Raw genomic sequence first — 16,479 nt, 5'->3', positions numbered from 1 at the left:
TTTTCCAGCACCACTCTAATCCAGAAAGTGAGGACTGTAGATGCTGGAGATTGGAGTTGAAAGTGCGGTGCTGGAAAAGCACAGTAGGCCAGGCAGCTGTGACCTATCAGTCTTCCCTGATGGACTTTTGCCCGAAATATCAATTCTCCTACTCCTCGGATGCTGCCTAACCTGCTGTGCTTTTCTAGCATCACACTCTCAAGAGCTTACTTTGATATTGGTTCACTCTTTCTAATGTTCCATACAGCACAATAGATCATAAAGATAATTTCAGAGCAGTAGTCAGTCCTGTTGCTTCTGATACAGGAACACTTGTCTCACTAATGAAGACAAAAATGAAGATGCCTTAGCCAGGTTCACTGCCACTGACCCTCCTTATTGGAATTAGTCTAAACCGCTGACACAAAACAATACATACACATTACCAAATAAAATGACTTGCAAATTTTTTCATTTCAAACTTTGTGTTTCTAGGCCTACATACAAATAACATTTGTGGAGCCATTCTTTGATGATTATGAAATGAAAGATAGAGTCACCTATTTTGAAAAGAATTTTAATCTTCGGCGCTTCATGTACACCACGCCCTTCACAAAGGATGGACGTCCTCGGGGAGACCTGAAAGAACAATACAAGAGGAAGACAATCCTGACAACCCAGCACGCATTCCCTTACATCAAAACGAGAATTAATGTCATTCAGAAAGAAGAGGTAATATATGAGCTAACTGTTTCAAAAACATGCCTAAGAACTACTTTAAAGAAACACAGATTTTTGAAAATTGTTGAACTAGAAAAGACTGAATGACCAAAGACCAGTAGCTAATACACAGCAAAATACTGCAGATGCTGAAATTCTAAAAGAGGAACAGATAAAAACAGAACTGATCATTTCTGAGAAATGGTCATTGACCTTAAAGTTTAACTCTGTTTCACTCCACAGATGATGCTTGTTAGGTTTTTCCAATTATTTGGTTCTTTTTTCTGCCCAATTCACTTCCTTGGCACATGCTTCAGGGCTGTCCCTCAACCAATCAGCATGAATATCAAATAATATAGCAATGTGTTGTACACAATGGCAGTGAGCAATTAAACAACTTACTGTAGGAGGAGGCTCTACAAATATCTTCATCGTCAATGATGGAGAAGCCTAGCACATCAGTGCAACAGATAAGGCTCAAGCATTTGCAACTATCTTCAGCCAGAAATGCTCAGTGGATGATCCATCCTAGCCTTCTCTGACATTCCCACTTCACTGATGTCAACCTTCAGCCAATTTAAATCATTCCACATGATATCAAGAAATGGCTCAAGATATGAGACACTGCAAAGGCTGTGGTCTCTGATAACATTTCAGCAATACTACTGAAGATTTGTGCTCCAGAGCTTGCTACTCCCCTAACCAAGCTGTTCCAGTGTAGTTACAACACTGGCATTTACCCAACAATGTGAAATGTTGTCCAATACACAACTTAGGGTAAATTCGACCCAGCCAATAACTGTCCGATCAATCTACTCTCAATCGTCAATGATGGACCAGTTTCATCAATAGTGCGATCAAACAACAATTGCTTAATGATAACCCACTCCGTAATACACAGTTTGGGTTCCGCCACAGCCACTCAGCTTCTAATCATATTACAGCCCTGGTTCAAATATGGACAAGAGCTGAATCCCAGAGGGGAGGGGAGAGTGACAGCCCTTTACATTAAGGCTGCATTCAACTGAGTGTGGCATCGAGGAATCCTCGCAAAACTGGAATCAGTGGACATCAGGGGGCAAGCTGTCTGCTAGTTGGAGTCATACTTGGCACAAAAAAAAGTGCAAGAGCTTTTCAGGGAAGTGCCCCAGTCCCAACCATGTTCAATACTTCATCAATGACCTTCCCTCCATTATAAGATCAGAAGTTGGAATGTTCACTGATGATTGGCCAATGTTAAGTGCTATCCACCACTCCACAGATACTGAAGCAGTCCATGTTCAAATGCAATAAATTCTGAACAATGTCCAGGCTTGGGCTGACAAGTGGCAAGTAACATTCACTCCTCACAAAGTCCAGGCAATAGACACCTCCAATAAGAAGGAATCTGAGCTCCTTCCCTTGACTTTCAGTGGCATTACTATCACTGAATCCCCCACTACCAACATCCTGGGGGTTACCTCTGATCAGAATCTTAAATGGAATAGCCATGTAAATCCAGTCATTCCAAGAGCAGCTCGAGGCTAAGAACCTGACTAACCCAAAGCCTGTCCACCATCTACAAGTCACATGTCAGGAGTGTGATGCAATACTCCCCACTTCCCTGGATGGGTGCAGCTCTGAGAACATTAAGAAGTTCAATACCATCAAGTACAAAGCAGCCCATTTGATTGGCATGCAGTGCAGCCCTTTTAACATTCACTCCCTTCACAAAGATCCACAGTGTGTCCCAGCTTCAAGAAGCACTTCAGAAATTCACCAAGGCTCCTTATAGAGCACCTTCCAAACTCCCATGGTTATTTCCATCTAAAAGGAAATGGAGACATCACCAACAGCAGGTTCCCCTCCAAGCCACTCACCCTCCTGACTTGGAAATGTATTACCATTCCCTCACATAGATATACGGAACATCCTGCAGCCCTCCGAGCGTGCTGCACCATTCAGTATGTTCATGGCTGATTATCCAACTCAGTCCCCTATTTTCATTTTTTTCCCCATATCCCTTTAGCCTGAGGAACTACATCTAACTCCTTGAAAACATCCAATGTTTTGGACCTCAATTACCTTCTTAAACAGAATTCCACAGGCTCGTCACTCTCTGGGTGAAGACATTTCTCCTCACCTCAGTCTGAAATAGCCTATCCTATATTCTTAGACCCCCTGGCCCTGGACTCCCCAGTCATTAGAAACATCCTTGCTGCATTCACCCGGTATAGTCCTGGTAGAATTGTCAAGGTTTCTATGAAATCCCCCCTTATTCTTCTAAACTGCAATGAATATAGCCTTAACCAACCTAGTCTGTCTTCATACATCACTCCTGCCATGTCAGGAATCAGTCTGACTTTGTTGCACTCGAGAGAGAGAGAGAGAGAGAGAGAGAGCCACAGCATCTTCTCTCAGATAAGGAGACCAAAACTGTGCACAATATTCATAGTCAAAATCCCAAACTCCTCCCCCAACAATATTGTGGGTATACCTACATCGAATGGATATCAGAGGTTCAAAAACTGAGCTCCCCTCTGCCTTTCAAAGCACAGTTAGGGATGGGCAATTAGCAAAGAACATATACAATATATTTATTAATTAATAGAAACCTACTGCATTCACAAGTTGGACCAGAAAGTTTTCTTGAGTTTGGGATGAAACAAAAGGTTTGAAATCTTTTTAATCAAAATGTGTAGTTTGCCTTTATGCAGCAGAAGCTTTCCAATGGCGATGCATTTCATCATGAAAAATGCTAGAGGGCGGTGAAAATATAAAACAAACATCAACACTGACTGTGTGAAATGCAAAAAACAGCTAGCCACTAAATGATACACTTGTAGCCCACGCTCACTTCCTGGTTGAATTTAAGTGGTTATTGTCCCAAGGTATGGGTTACGGAGAAGCATGGCTCCATCAGGATAGCAGAAGATGAAACCTGAGAACAGCACAGGGAGACATAGTAAATAAGAGACAGGTCAACTGCAAAATTGTTCAGCCAAATGCCCTTTCTTTTCACAATTTGCAGTTTATTATTTTCACCGTGGCTGTCGATAGCCGGATTTAGATCAATTGGAAGCATGGGCAGAAAAATGGCAGATGGAGTTTAATCCGGACAAATGTGAGGTGGTACACTTTGGAAGGTCAAGTACAGGTGGAAATTATACAGTCAATGGCAGACCCTTAGGAGTGTTGAAATGCAGGGGGATCTGGGTGTGCAGGTCCACAGATCACTGAAGGTGGCAGCACAGGTAGGTAAGGTAGTAATAAAAGCCTTATGGCATGCTAGCTTTCATTGGAAGGGGCATTGAGTATAAGGATAGACAAGTTATGCTGCAGCTTTATAGAACTTTAATTAGGTGACACTTGGAATGTTGCCTGCAGTTTTGGTCACCACATTACCAGAAGGATGTGGATGCTTTGGAGAGGGTACAGAAAGGTTTACCAGGATGTTGCCTGGTGTGCGGGGATTTGAGTTCTGAAGAAAGATTCATAGATTGGGTTTGTTTTCGCTGGAACACAGGAAATGAAGGGGTGACCGAAAACAAGTTTATAAGATTGTGAATGGCATGGTGAGAGTGATAAGTATGAGGCTTTTTCCCAGGGTGGAAGGGTCAATTACTAGGGGACACAGGGTCAAGGTGCACGAGGTAGGGGTTGTTGATGATGGAGTTTAAAAGAGATGTGTGAGGTAAATTTTTCAGACAAAGGGTGGTGAGTGCCTAGAACACATCGCCAGAGGAGGTGGTGGAAGCAGACACAACAGCAGCATTCAAGCAGCACCTGGATGGATACATGAATAGGAAGGGAAGAGAGGGATGTGGATCCTGTAAGTGAAGACAGTTTTAGTGTGGAAGGACAAAATGTGTCAGCCAAGATTTGGAGGGCCGAAGGGCCTGTTCCTGTGCAGTAGTGTTCTTTCTTCTTTCTTTGTTCTTGTTATGTTTACTTTGGAATTACAGACTGTTTACTGAGGTATGAATGTTATTGAAATAAACACAAAATCCTGCCTGTCTATTCCTATGGGCTGTGCTAAAATTAAGATAGGGCGTGACATCAGCAAATACAATCTCACAAAATACACATGAAATGTTTCTTGAGTGAAAATGTTTCTAGTTGAAATGGCAGTGAATAGTAAGTCCCAATATCTTTAAGGTTTTAACTGCTGACATCTGGTGCCATCCAATGCCTCAGAAGTTGAGAATTTAAATCTGTTTTTCAATTGTTGCAGCCTGGAAAGAAATAATCCTATCTGGTTTATTTTTCAGTTTATTCTAACACCTATTGAGGTAGCTATTGAAGATATGCAGAAGAAAACACTCGAGTTAGCAGTTGCAACTCAACAGGAACCTCCAGATCCCAAGTTGCTTCAGATGGTGCTACAAGGTTCAGTGGGAGCTACTGTAAACCAGGTACTGCATCATGCCGTTTGAGATTCCTTCCTGTGAAGGTGTATATGTCAGCCTAGTGATTCTGTAGTTAAAGATCTAAAACATGCCTGGAAAAGTGCTTTTTTTCTTTTCAAAGTATGAAGTGATGTTGATGGTGTAGGCATGGGTTGGGATTTACAAAGAAAAAAACCTTTCACAGCTTCTGATTTAGATAGCAGCTCCATTGCAAAATAGAATAAACTCTATTTGCATACGAAGCTCCATAGATTATCTACGAAAGCTGCTTAAAATACATTTTACTATTATTTTGAAATTCAGTCAAGTAAACAATGAAAGTGAATTTCGATATCAATTTATGAAGTGGTACTTACAGGATACATTTTTGGATAAATAAGAACTAATGATGTATGTAAAACTTTCTCAAATATTGCCAGGAATTAATGGAGCGGCCACCTTCCTCATTTTCCCAAGCAAGTATTGAATAGCTAGAAGGGATATGTGGCATTAGTTTATGCTTCACTCGTCTCAATGGGGATTAGGGAAAGTGAGGGATGAAGCTAAGGAGGAAATTGCAAACAAGGTCAGGGATTTAAATTGGAGGAAAAGCAAGTGCCCGTGGAGATCATTGAGTATAAGGAGGGTACAGTGAGCTGGATGTGGAGCAAGTAAAAGCAATAGTAGCAAAGTTTATGATGACCTCAAGTTTATCGAGGATAGAATGTGGGAGGCCAGGCAAGACTGGAACAGTCAAATGTAGAGCCATAGCTAGGTACAGAAAGTTGGAGCTAGATTATTGGGGCTGTCCTCACCTGAACTGTGCAAAGTGTTCTGGTAAATTGTGTAACTGGAGTGGTAGAGATAATTTTAAACTAATTAGTGATGGTGAGGCAACATGTGAGGGAAAATATGGTAAAGAGAAAGAGCCAATGAAATGAAGGGGAGGTGGAGGAAGGGGCAAAACGCCCAAATGTAACAGTGCACCAATAGATATCGCCCCTGTCTGCAAGAAAAGTAAAACAATAGAATCAAAGATTCTGTATCTGAATGGAAAGGTGGTCTGTTGGCTGGACAGTTTGCAGTGCAGAATGTTTTTTTTCTCTCTCTCTCGCTCTCTGTCTCTCTATCTGTCTCTCATGAGAGAGCAGCTTTATTGTTCTCTGGGAATATGGCATCTTTATCTGAATGGACATAACAATCATAACACATTGGATGAATTGTCAATAATTAATGGAAATAATCATTTATGATCTAATAGCCATTGCAGAGAAATAGATAAAAGGCTTTGACTGAGGAAGCTTGAAAAGTTAATTGGGTAATAATTAACAAAAACATCGGTATAATACTGAGAAATAAGCTTGATTCTAAACATCAAGGTATTAAATTTATTTGGATAGAGACAAAGATAGCAAGGGTAAGGAGTCACTTGTGGAAGTATTTTATAGCCACACTCTACCATAACAGTAAATATACCATAGGACAGGGTACTCAGAATGAATTGATGAGGGCTTGTGAGGAAGCTACAATCATAATCGTGTTGATTTTAATCTATACATTGATTAGGTAAAGGTGGCTTGGAAGATGAGTTTATAAACTGTTTTTGGAACAGTTTTTTAGAGCAACACAGTCTGAAATCAATCAAAGAGCAGGCTATTCTAGAGCTGGAAAACCAGAGGAAGTGGTGGAGGCTGGTACAATTGCAACATTTAAGAGGCATTTGGATGGGTATATGAATAGGAAGGATTTAGAGGGATATGGGCCAGTTGCTGGCAGGTGGGATTAGATTGGGTTGGGATATCTGGTCGGCATGGACAAGATGGACCGAAGGATCTGTTTTCGTGCTGTACATCTCTATGACTCTAAACATTGGACAGGTTGGGCTGTGGAGTTTAAAAAGATGAGAGGTGAAGTTATATAAAATCCTCAGAGATTTTGACAGAGTGGATACTGGAAGAGATTAGACAACTTCTAGAACCTTATTAAAAATTAGGATTCTCCACTTAAGACACAGTTGTGGAGATTTCTTATTCTCTCAGATGATCATTAGCCTGTGGAATTCTCTTTCCTACAGACCAGTAGAGACGGGGAATATTTTCAGGACTGAGTTAAATAGTTTCTTGATTGCTGAGGAAGTAAAGGGTATTGGGATGGAAAGTGATATAAAGGTCAAGCCACAATCAGATCGGCCCATGCTCCTATCACATGGTGAAGAACTCTCTAGGCCAAGTTGCTTACACTTGGTCATGGTTCAAATGTATTTTCAGCAGCAAATGAGCTGAGGCAGGGTTGGAGTTGAGTGATATTGCAGAGATGAAAATAGATTGTCATAGTAAGTTATTTTGTCAGTGGTCTTAACACAGTAACCAAGGCAGCATTGTTGTTTCCCAGTGTCTGATGTCAGTTTTATCCACTTGTTTACAGGGTCCATTAGAAGTAGCACAAGTATTTCTGGCGGAAATTCCAGAAGATTCAAAGCTCTTCAGACATCACAATAAATTAAGGTTATGCTTCAAAGAGTTTATAATGCGGTAAGTTACGTGAAATAGAGGATGAATTATTTGCTGAACCTGTAGAAGTGGAAATCTTTAAAGATAGAGCAAAGTATTCCGATTAATGGATGAGCAGTGTAGATCTGAAAAATGTTCAGTATGATCTCACTCAGTACCAGGTTTATTGACTTCAGCGGGTGTCGCAATTAAAGTGTTATATTTGACCCCACAGCCTGATTACAGAGAGAAAACTGACCAGTGTATTAAATGACTTATGCTCGAAGCACACACAGCAGAAAAGGACAAGGCAGAAGAGTTCTAGAATGTCAAAGATTTCCCCTGAATAATCATCTGAGGTGGAATGCTTGAGGGTATCTCATTTCCTGAAGAACATACCCTTGTCAAAGGAAAAGAGAGAAAATTATCAATTGAAAGAGCAAAAACACAAAACAAATGTACCCACACAGGATTAAATAGGTATAGAATCAGGCATTGCAGCTCAGTCAATGGAAAGATGGTTTGATAAAGACAGACAATTTCCACTATTTAGGGATTCCAGAATTAGAGAGCATAGTTTGAGAATTAGGGCCGTTAAGGAGAGAGGGAGCTGAGTCTAGATGGGATGCTCTTCAGAGAGTCGGTTTGGACTCAATGGGCTGAATGGCCTGTTCCATACTGTAGCGAATCTATGATTCTACGAGAGATGTTAGGAAGCACTTCCACACACATGGTGAGAGAGGTTTGGAACTCTCTACCACACACACCAGTGGATGCTGGATCAGTTGTTAATTTTAAATCTGAGATAGATTTTTATTTATCAAAGGTATTCGGGGATGTGTGCCGTAGGCAGGAATGTGGAGGTAGGTCTCAGATCAGCATGATCTCAGTAAATGGCAGAACACACTCCCAAGATGAAAAGCCTGTGCCCCTTCCAATTTTCCCAAATCGTTCTGTGTTTTTGCTGCACTTAAACCTCCTCCATCTTGTGTCATTTGTGTTATTTTTGACATGGAGTCACTCAGTGACTGTGCATTAAAGCTTGCCCTTGAAAAGCCTGATAGTATTACTCAGAAAATTGGGTTGTTCACAAAGTGTGGTTTCATTTCCTTCTGTTATTTTAATGTGTTTCCCATTGAATATTATGAGAGTATAAAATATAGGAACAGAATTTGGCCGTACGGTCCAATGAGTCTGTTCTACTATTCGTTCATAGCTGATATGTTTCTCAACCTCATAACCCTTGACCTCCTTACTAATCAAAAACCTCTCTATGTCTGTCTTAAATACACTCAATGACTTGGCCTCCACAGTCCTCTGTGGCAATGCCTTCTACAGTTTCACCACTCTGTAGAAGAGACCACATTGTGAGCAGCAAATACAATAGAGTAATTTGAGTGAAGTGCAGGTAAGTCACTGGTTCACCTGGAAGGTGTATTGGCAGCTTGAATAGTGAGGAGGGCAGAGGTAAACAGCCAGGTGCTACACCTTCAGCGATAGCAAGAGAAGGGTGTGTGTGTGTGTGTGTGTGTGTGTGGTGTGGAGGCTTAGGAATGAAAGAAAATTAGACCAGGGTGTCCCTGACCAACCTGTTCCTGCAGAATGCTGTTAAGGGAGGGGTGGGGAATATGTGTGATGGGTGACGCCAAGGGAGACCCTATTGCTGTTGTGTGAGGGAAGAGAGGGGGTGAGGGCCAAAGTGCAGGGGATGGTCCAACTTGGCTGAGGGCACTGTTAGCGACATTATGAGGGAATCCTTGGTTGAGGAAAAAGATGGACATTTCAGACCACCCCTGCCATAGAAGTTGGCATCATCAGAACAGATACATCAAAGATGGAGGAACAGGGAGAATGGAATGGAATCCTTACTGGAAGTACCCTGCTTCCTTGTTCCCCTTTGCAGCCTCCCCAAGCTGCAGAGCAGTTTTTGTCTTCCATACGCCCCTTCCTCCACACTCCCCTGACCACTAATTCCTGAAGCCAGCTGGCAGAACTCACCCTGACCCCAGCCATTGGCAGTGCCCCCCAGGGACCTTCTCACCCCAGCTATTGACCTTGCCAGCTGCCTCTCCAATCACTCTCCCATTTGTTGCTGATGGCCTTGCTAGTGAGGTTACAAAAACACAGGTGAGGAATGGTTTATGTTTGGAGAAGCATCTGGAGAGTTCTGAAAAGAGGCCCAGCTCCTTGTTTTATGTGTCTTTCTCTCTCACATTCTCTCTCTCTCTCTCTTTCTCTCTCTCTCTCTCTCACTCTTACACACACTTACAGATGTTGTCCCAGTGATGGATTTCTGTTGGCTACTTTGGGAGGTTTCAGTATGAATTCACCCATTGTCCCCATCTATGTTAAATTCAGTCTGGCACTCACCAAGAAATTCACCAATGATCCTCGGACAGCACCTTCCAAACCCACGACAACATCCAACTAGAACGACAAAAGGAGCAGATACATTGAAACACCACCCCCTGGTAGTTCCCCACCAAGCCACTTGCCATCCTAGCTTGGAAACATATCGCCGTTCCTTCACTGTCGCTGGATTGTGGGTTAACCCAGAGTAGTTGGACTGCAGTGGTTCAAGAAGGCAGACTCATCCTGAGTCCAGATGCTCCCCCCACCCCCTGCTCCCCATTTTGAGACATGGACTCAGTGATTAACACCACCTATCTATTCAGCCCCTCAAGTCTTTGACAAGGTTGTGGTTGGTCTATCTCAGGCCTTGTTTTCTCTTTCATGCCAGCTGCTCATAGCCCTCAATTCCCTGATATTTCAAAGGTCTATCTCCCTCCTCTTTGAATACTTCCAGTGATGTAGCCTCCACAACTGGCAACAGAGAATTTCAGACATTCACATTTGCTTTGTATCTGAGTTCCAAATGAGTGTCTCCTTATTCTGTCTCAATATCCCAGAGTTCACAACTCCCCCATTTGTGGAAACATCTTCTCAATGCCTACCCTGTCAAGTCCCATTGCATGTTTCAATAAAATCACCTTCATTCTTCTCAATGACGAAGTTCAAACGTATAGTTAATCATCCCAGGAATCAGTCAAATGAATCTCTTGTGAACTGTCTTCTATGCCAGTGCATCCTTTATTAAATGCAGGGATCAGAGCTGTGCTCCCGATGAGGCCTCACTGACATCCTGTATAGCCTACAGTAAGGGTGGAGCAAAGGGAAGATAACCACACACCTTAGAAACAGAGAAATTCCCTGTAGCAAAACTTTCCTACTTTTGAATTCCAATACCCTGGCAATAAATCTCCATTTCCTTCCTAATTCTTTGCTGCTGCCACCCTCTCATGGGCTGGAATGGTATGTTGCTAACCCCCACTATTCCAATGTTAGGTGGCAGGAATTTTCCCGTTGTATGTGTGTGGTGTATGTTGTTAATTTACACTGAGTTACCAAAAGGATAGAGCAAGGGAGAGTCTGAGAGAGGTCTCTGCACACCACGAGTTGGTGATGAGAAAATAGGATTACTGTAGGGAACATCTTACCTTCCAAGCTAAAGGACAAGAAATAAATGACTAACAAAAAAAAAATTTTCAAGTTGAAAGTAAAAAGGAATATTTAATCTAAATAGAGGGTGTGTCTGAAGAATGCAAACAGTAATTTGCCCTGACTGGAGAATTAAATAAAGTAATGCTACGGTCACTGATGAATTAGTGATTTTCACTGAATGGGACTTCGCCAGATCTGAGGAAGGGTCACTTGACTGAAACATTGACTCTTATTTCTCTCCACAGATGCTGCCAGACCTGCTGAGCTTTTCCAGCAATTTTTAGGTCTTTACTAATGTTGTCTTTTCTGTCCAGATGTGGTGAGGCTGTGGAGAAGAACAAAGGGCTGATTGCCACTGACCAAAAGGAATATCAACAAGAACTGAAGAAGAATTACAACAAATTGAAGGAGAACCTAAGACCAATGATTGGGCGCAAGATCCCAGACCTATATAAACCAGTGGTTAAAATCCACAGAGAGAGCAAGTAAGATCCAAACCCTGCAGTTTATTCCTTAGTAACAAATCGAGTGATTGTAATGAGAATGTTTCCATTCCAAGAAGGGGCAGCAAGGATGTGTGAGGATCAGATAATCAGACATCTTGGGAAGGGAATTCTCCTCACTACCTGCAGCTTCCCTGGTCTTTGTGTCATCCACAAATTTATTAATCAAGCCACCTCATTGCCTCAGAAATTTAGTTCTGGGCAAGGGGGTCATTAGTTAATCACCCTGTCCCACTGCCAGTCAGGGTCAATGGCTGGCCACCCTGTCACACTGCCAATAAGGACCCAATGGTCAACCACCCTGTCCCACTGCCAGTCAGGGTCAATGGCTGGCCACCCTGTCCCACTGCCAGTCAGGGTCAATGGCCGACCACCCTGTCCCACTGCCAGTCAGGGTCAATGGCCAACCAGCCTGTTCCACTGCCAGTAAGGGCCCAATTGCCAACCAGCCTGTCCCACTACAGTCAGGGTCAATGGCTGGCCACCCTGTCACACTGCCAGTCAGGGTCAATGGCCAACCACCCTGTCCCACTGCCAGTCAGGGTCAATGGTCAACCACCCTGTCCCACTGCCAGTCAGGGCCAATGGCCGACCACCCTGTCCCACTGCCAGTCAGGGTCAATGGCCAACCACCCTGTCCCACTGCCAGTCAGGGTCAATAGTCAACCAGCCTGTCCCACTGCCAGTAAGGGCCCAATGGCCAACCAGCCTGTCCCACTGCCAGTCAGGGTCAATGGCCAACCACCCTGTCCCACTGCCAGTCAGGGTCAATGGCCAGCCACCCTGTCCCACTGCCAGTCAGAGTCAATAGTCAACCACCCTGTCCCACTGCCAGTCAGGGCCAATGGCCAACCACCCTGTCCCACTGCCAGTCAGGGTCAATAGTCAACCACCCTGTCCCACTGCCAGTCAGGGTCAATGGCCAACCACAAAAAGACTTGATCCAGTGAGGCTGCAATTACGTCAATTGCAGGTGAGACAGAACAAAGAACAGTACATTGTAGGAACAGGCCCTTTGGCCCAACAAGCCTGTGCAGACCCATGACGCCTTTATAAGCTCCAAACCATTGGTTCTATGCTGTCCATATCCCTCTATTCATGTCTATTCCTAAATCTGTCAAGATGACTTTTAAATGTTGCTGTTGTATCTGCCTCTAATACCTTCACTGGCAGCACATTCCAGGAACTTACCACCCTCTGTGTATAAACCTTGCCTCTCACATCTCCTTTAAACTTTACTCCCTTTTGACTTGAACCTATGTCCCCTGGATAAACGTTCTGACGATCCATTCTATCCATACCTCTCATAATTTTGTAAACTTCAGTCATGTCTCCCCTCAGCATCTGACATTCAACTGAAAGAAAAACAAGTTTGTCCAATCTCTCCTCATGGCTAACACTCTCCAAACCAGGCAACGTCCTGTTTCTGTATCCTCTCCAAAATCTTCACTTCCTTCTCATGGCGTGGCGACCAGAACTGTACATTATATTCCAAATGTGGCATCACTAAAGTTCTATACAGCTGCAACATGACTTGCCAATTTTTATTCTCTACGTCCTGACTGATGAAGGTAAGTATGCCATGTGCCTTCGTGATAACCTTATCCACTTGTGTTGTCACTTTCAAGAAAGTGTGGACCCCACGTCTAGATCCCTCCACATGTTGATGCTTCTGAGAGCTCTGCCATTTACCATGTACTTCTGTTCTCCATTAGATCTTCCAAGATTCAACACCTTGCATTTGTCTGGATTAAACCAGTTCTCTGCCCAATTCACCAGCCCATTTATGTCCTCCTGTATCCTCAGGCAATACTCTTCACTATCCGCAGCTTCCCCAGTCTTTGTGTCACCCACAAGTTTATTAATCAAGACACCTACGCTCTCCTCCGAATCATTTGTGTATAATACAAACAACAGGGGTCCCAGCACAAGAAGAAATCAGACCATCCAGTGGGGTAGGCTGTCAGTATTGTGCACAACCCCCCTGCTGACTCTCCGTACAATCTCCGACCACGGAACCTAGCCACTGCCCCCTAACAACATCTACTTTTCTACCCAGTGACCTTCCATCTGATACTCCAAGGGCTCTCTGGCGATACTGCAACTCCAAGCCGCAGAGTTTCCCTCTCTGGGTTTGTAATTCAGGCAGAATTTTCAACAGGAGCCGTTGAGCTTTCTGATGAAGGTAGACTGCGGGTTTCTTTCCAAGAAAAACCATCCTGCATTTGAACTGGGTCCAGGAACGTGAAACCTCAGCCGTATATTTTGTTAAAGAGTTCAATATTCCAGATAAAGTTCTTTGATTCTGAGTTGTGCCCCAATATTTAGTCAGTTTTTTTTCTTGCAGAAGTCAAACACCTAGTTTTTGAAGTATTCGCTATTTTTAAAGAAGTTGTTATACAACGTATAATCTTGCTCTGTACTCAGTGGGAAACTCCACTTTGAGACAGGAGGCTCCTTCATAGCTGGCATGTGAGACAGCAGATGAAGTCAGTACATCTTCACTTTCCCATTAAGTAGCAGAACATCATTTTACAGAATCTCCAACGTTCTCAGAGTTTACAGGGCATCCATTGTTCCCATAGTATCATTTTAAGCTCCACAGCCTCTATGAGTGCCAGGGATTTGTTATCCCAAATTTCAAAGTACATCAATATATGGCAACTTGCTCAAAACCTCACAGAACAGAGTCAGTTAGTCTGCAAAACCTCTCAGTGCGATCCCCTGATGGTTCAGTTTGACTCTGAGCACCCACTGTCTTGTGTCAGGTATCTACCACTTAGATAAAGCAGCACTGTCAGAAAAAACTCAGGTTAAGCCAATGCATTTCACAGAGAAAGGGAAAACGTTGCATTAATGAGTAGGATCTCAACTGGAAAAAGAATCATGTGGTGTTCCTGTTTTATCGTAATGTTCCCTGATGCACCATGAGTTACACAATATTCTTCACTTTTCTTTCTACTTTAAGGGGATCCTTTAACAGATCAAGTTTCAGGAAGTATGAGACATCACCATCCAGTGCACAGAACAGCTGATGGAATCCGAGTCAATGTGAGACACTAGGATTTGTCCTTCATCGTTTCATTTGCAATAAGGGCAATGCACTGAGTGTTTAAAGCCATCAAGGCAGATGAGTGAAAAGTATGTAACCTGAACTTGATTATTTTTTCAAAAGTGAAGCACTTTTTATAAGGTAACAACCATGGACTGATACTGATATCATATACTTCATGTGCAGACAAAATTGCCAAGTGTCATTTTAAGCTGCTGTTTGGAAATTCAAGTCACAAAAGTGGTTTTAATGCCATGTCTTCCTGCATTTCCCCATGATATCAGCTGGGAGCATTTATTGCCCTGTCATTGTATTCCTGACCAATTAATAGATCTGTGTTTAATGTTTACATGAACTGGCAGTGTATTTTCAAACCACAAGTACAGCTAGTTGTTATATTGATGTTCCTCTCTGTTGCGTTTGTATATAGCCTATTACATATTCTTTTTGAGACTGTCATTGAATTTTAAACAAAGTGATAGCACTTTTTGTCTTAGATCTATTGATAGAATCTTGTTGTTTAAATATAACATTGGATTTGAATTCGGATGTCCTTTCAGTGTATATATCATATATATGTTATTAGGCGCCTGTAATCTGTACTGCAACTCATATACCTCTGTTGTTAAACTCAGTGCAATTTTGACTACTTCATGGGTGTGAATTTATGTACTAACTATATTTGAGACACAATAAGTCCAGAATGATATTTACCGTGCAACTTTACCACACTGTTTCTGAAGTTCAGATCGGTGACATCCTATTATCCAAAACAGGTGTGGAACAATGAAGGAAGGATTATTTTAAACATTCAATAAAATGCAATGTGCTTGTGTTCTGAGAATATAACATTCCCAGTATTGCCACGTAATTGATCCAAATGAAGAGGTTAAAATGAATGAGGACATCCAACACTTGATTTTAGGATGTGATGATTTACTAAGTGACTATCAGAAAGTAATTCATTGATTACATGGGACATGCTGGGCAAATGAAATTAATTCTTTATGCAGTCTCATCCTGGAAGTTTATGATATTTCAATTTCCTTTTAACTTGGATAAGATATCCTCTTTCGATAAGAGCTGATCTGCTCTGAGTTGTAATTTTGAATTGCTCAGCTGCGATATCCAAATTGCAAAATATGCTTCTAGATTCGTTATTATTGATATTTGTAAACTGCCTTGAGTCCTCATTTGTATATAATCTTGTGTACAGAAACTTCTGACCATGCAAAATAAAACTTGTCAACCAATGGGAGCACTGCGACGCTTCTAAAGTCCTTGTACAATCTGCTTTGATTTTGTTTAACAACTAAAATCACTTTAAGAGGAAACAAAGTCACATATTGAAGACTTTATAAAGCAGTCATTAGACATATAACTTCTTTACTCAGTGTTTTAAGCTGTTTTGTTCAATCCTGAGTAATTACTGTGTTCCTTTTACATTTCTATTTAGATTTTAAAAGATGCATATAGCATACCTAGTTGAAAGCTCACTTTGAGAGTGTAGCAGGACTATTTTTAAAAATTGGTTCTGCAAATATATGACTGAACTGATCACACATGGTAACCTCAAATGATAGTAAATAAAATATTTTAGGGTGTCATTCATCCCATCCAGCTGCATTGGTGTTAGCTGTCCAGTTGTAGCAGATGGTGGAACTTGAATTCAATAATAGTCTGAAAATAAGAGTCTAATGATGACCATGTAACAATTGCAGGAAAACCCATCAGGTTCACTAATGCACTTTAGGGAAGGAAATCTGCCATCCTTACCTGGTCTGGCCTGCATGTGACTCCAGACCCACAGCAAAGGTGGTTGACTCTTAACTGTCCTCTGGGTAATTTAAGGATGGGCAATTTAAGGG

The 16,479-nt window shown here is 42.2% G+C and overlaps 1 protein-coding gene across 7 annotated transcripts in view; it reads left to right on the top strand.

The window, feature by feature from the left end:
* dock8 (dedicator of cytokinesis 8) overlaps positions 1-15,855 on the top strand; it is a 273,645-nt gene extending 257,790 nt beyond the window's left edge. For all 7 annotated transcript variants that reach the window (XM_060841212.1, XM_060841167.1, XM_060841183.1 and 4 more), the window contains 5 exons: positions 475-711; positions 4,950-5,093; positions 7,491-7,597; positions 11,371-11,541; positions 14,528-15,855. In XM_060841212.1, coding sequence (XP_060697195.1) covers positions 475-711; positions 4,950-5,093; positions 7,491-7,597; positions 11,371-11,541; positions 14,528-14,594 — 726 coding nt within the window. In that variant the 3' untranslated portion in view covers positions 14,595-15,855. The remainder of the gene's footprint in view (positions 1-474; positions 712-4,949; positions 5,094-7,490; positions 7,598-11,370; positions 11,542-14,527) is intronic.
* The last annotated feature ends 624 nt before the right edge of the window (positions 15,856-16,479 follow it).

Source organism: Hemiscyllium ocellatum, chromosome 2, assembly GCF_020745735.1.
Source record: "Hemiscyllium ocellatum isolate sHemOce1 chromosome 2, sHemOce1.pat.X.cur, whole genome shotgun sequence".
Lineage (NCBI taxonomy): Eukaryota > Metazoa > Chordata > Chondrichthyes > Orectolobiformes > Hemiscylliidae > Hemiscyllium > Hemiscyllium ocellatum.
This window is presented reverse-complemented; position numbering and strand designations above follow the sequence as displayed.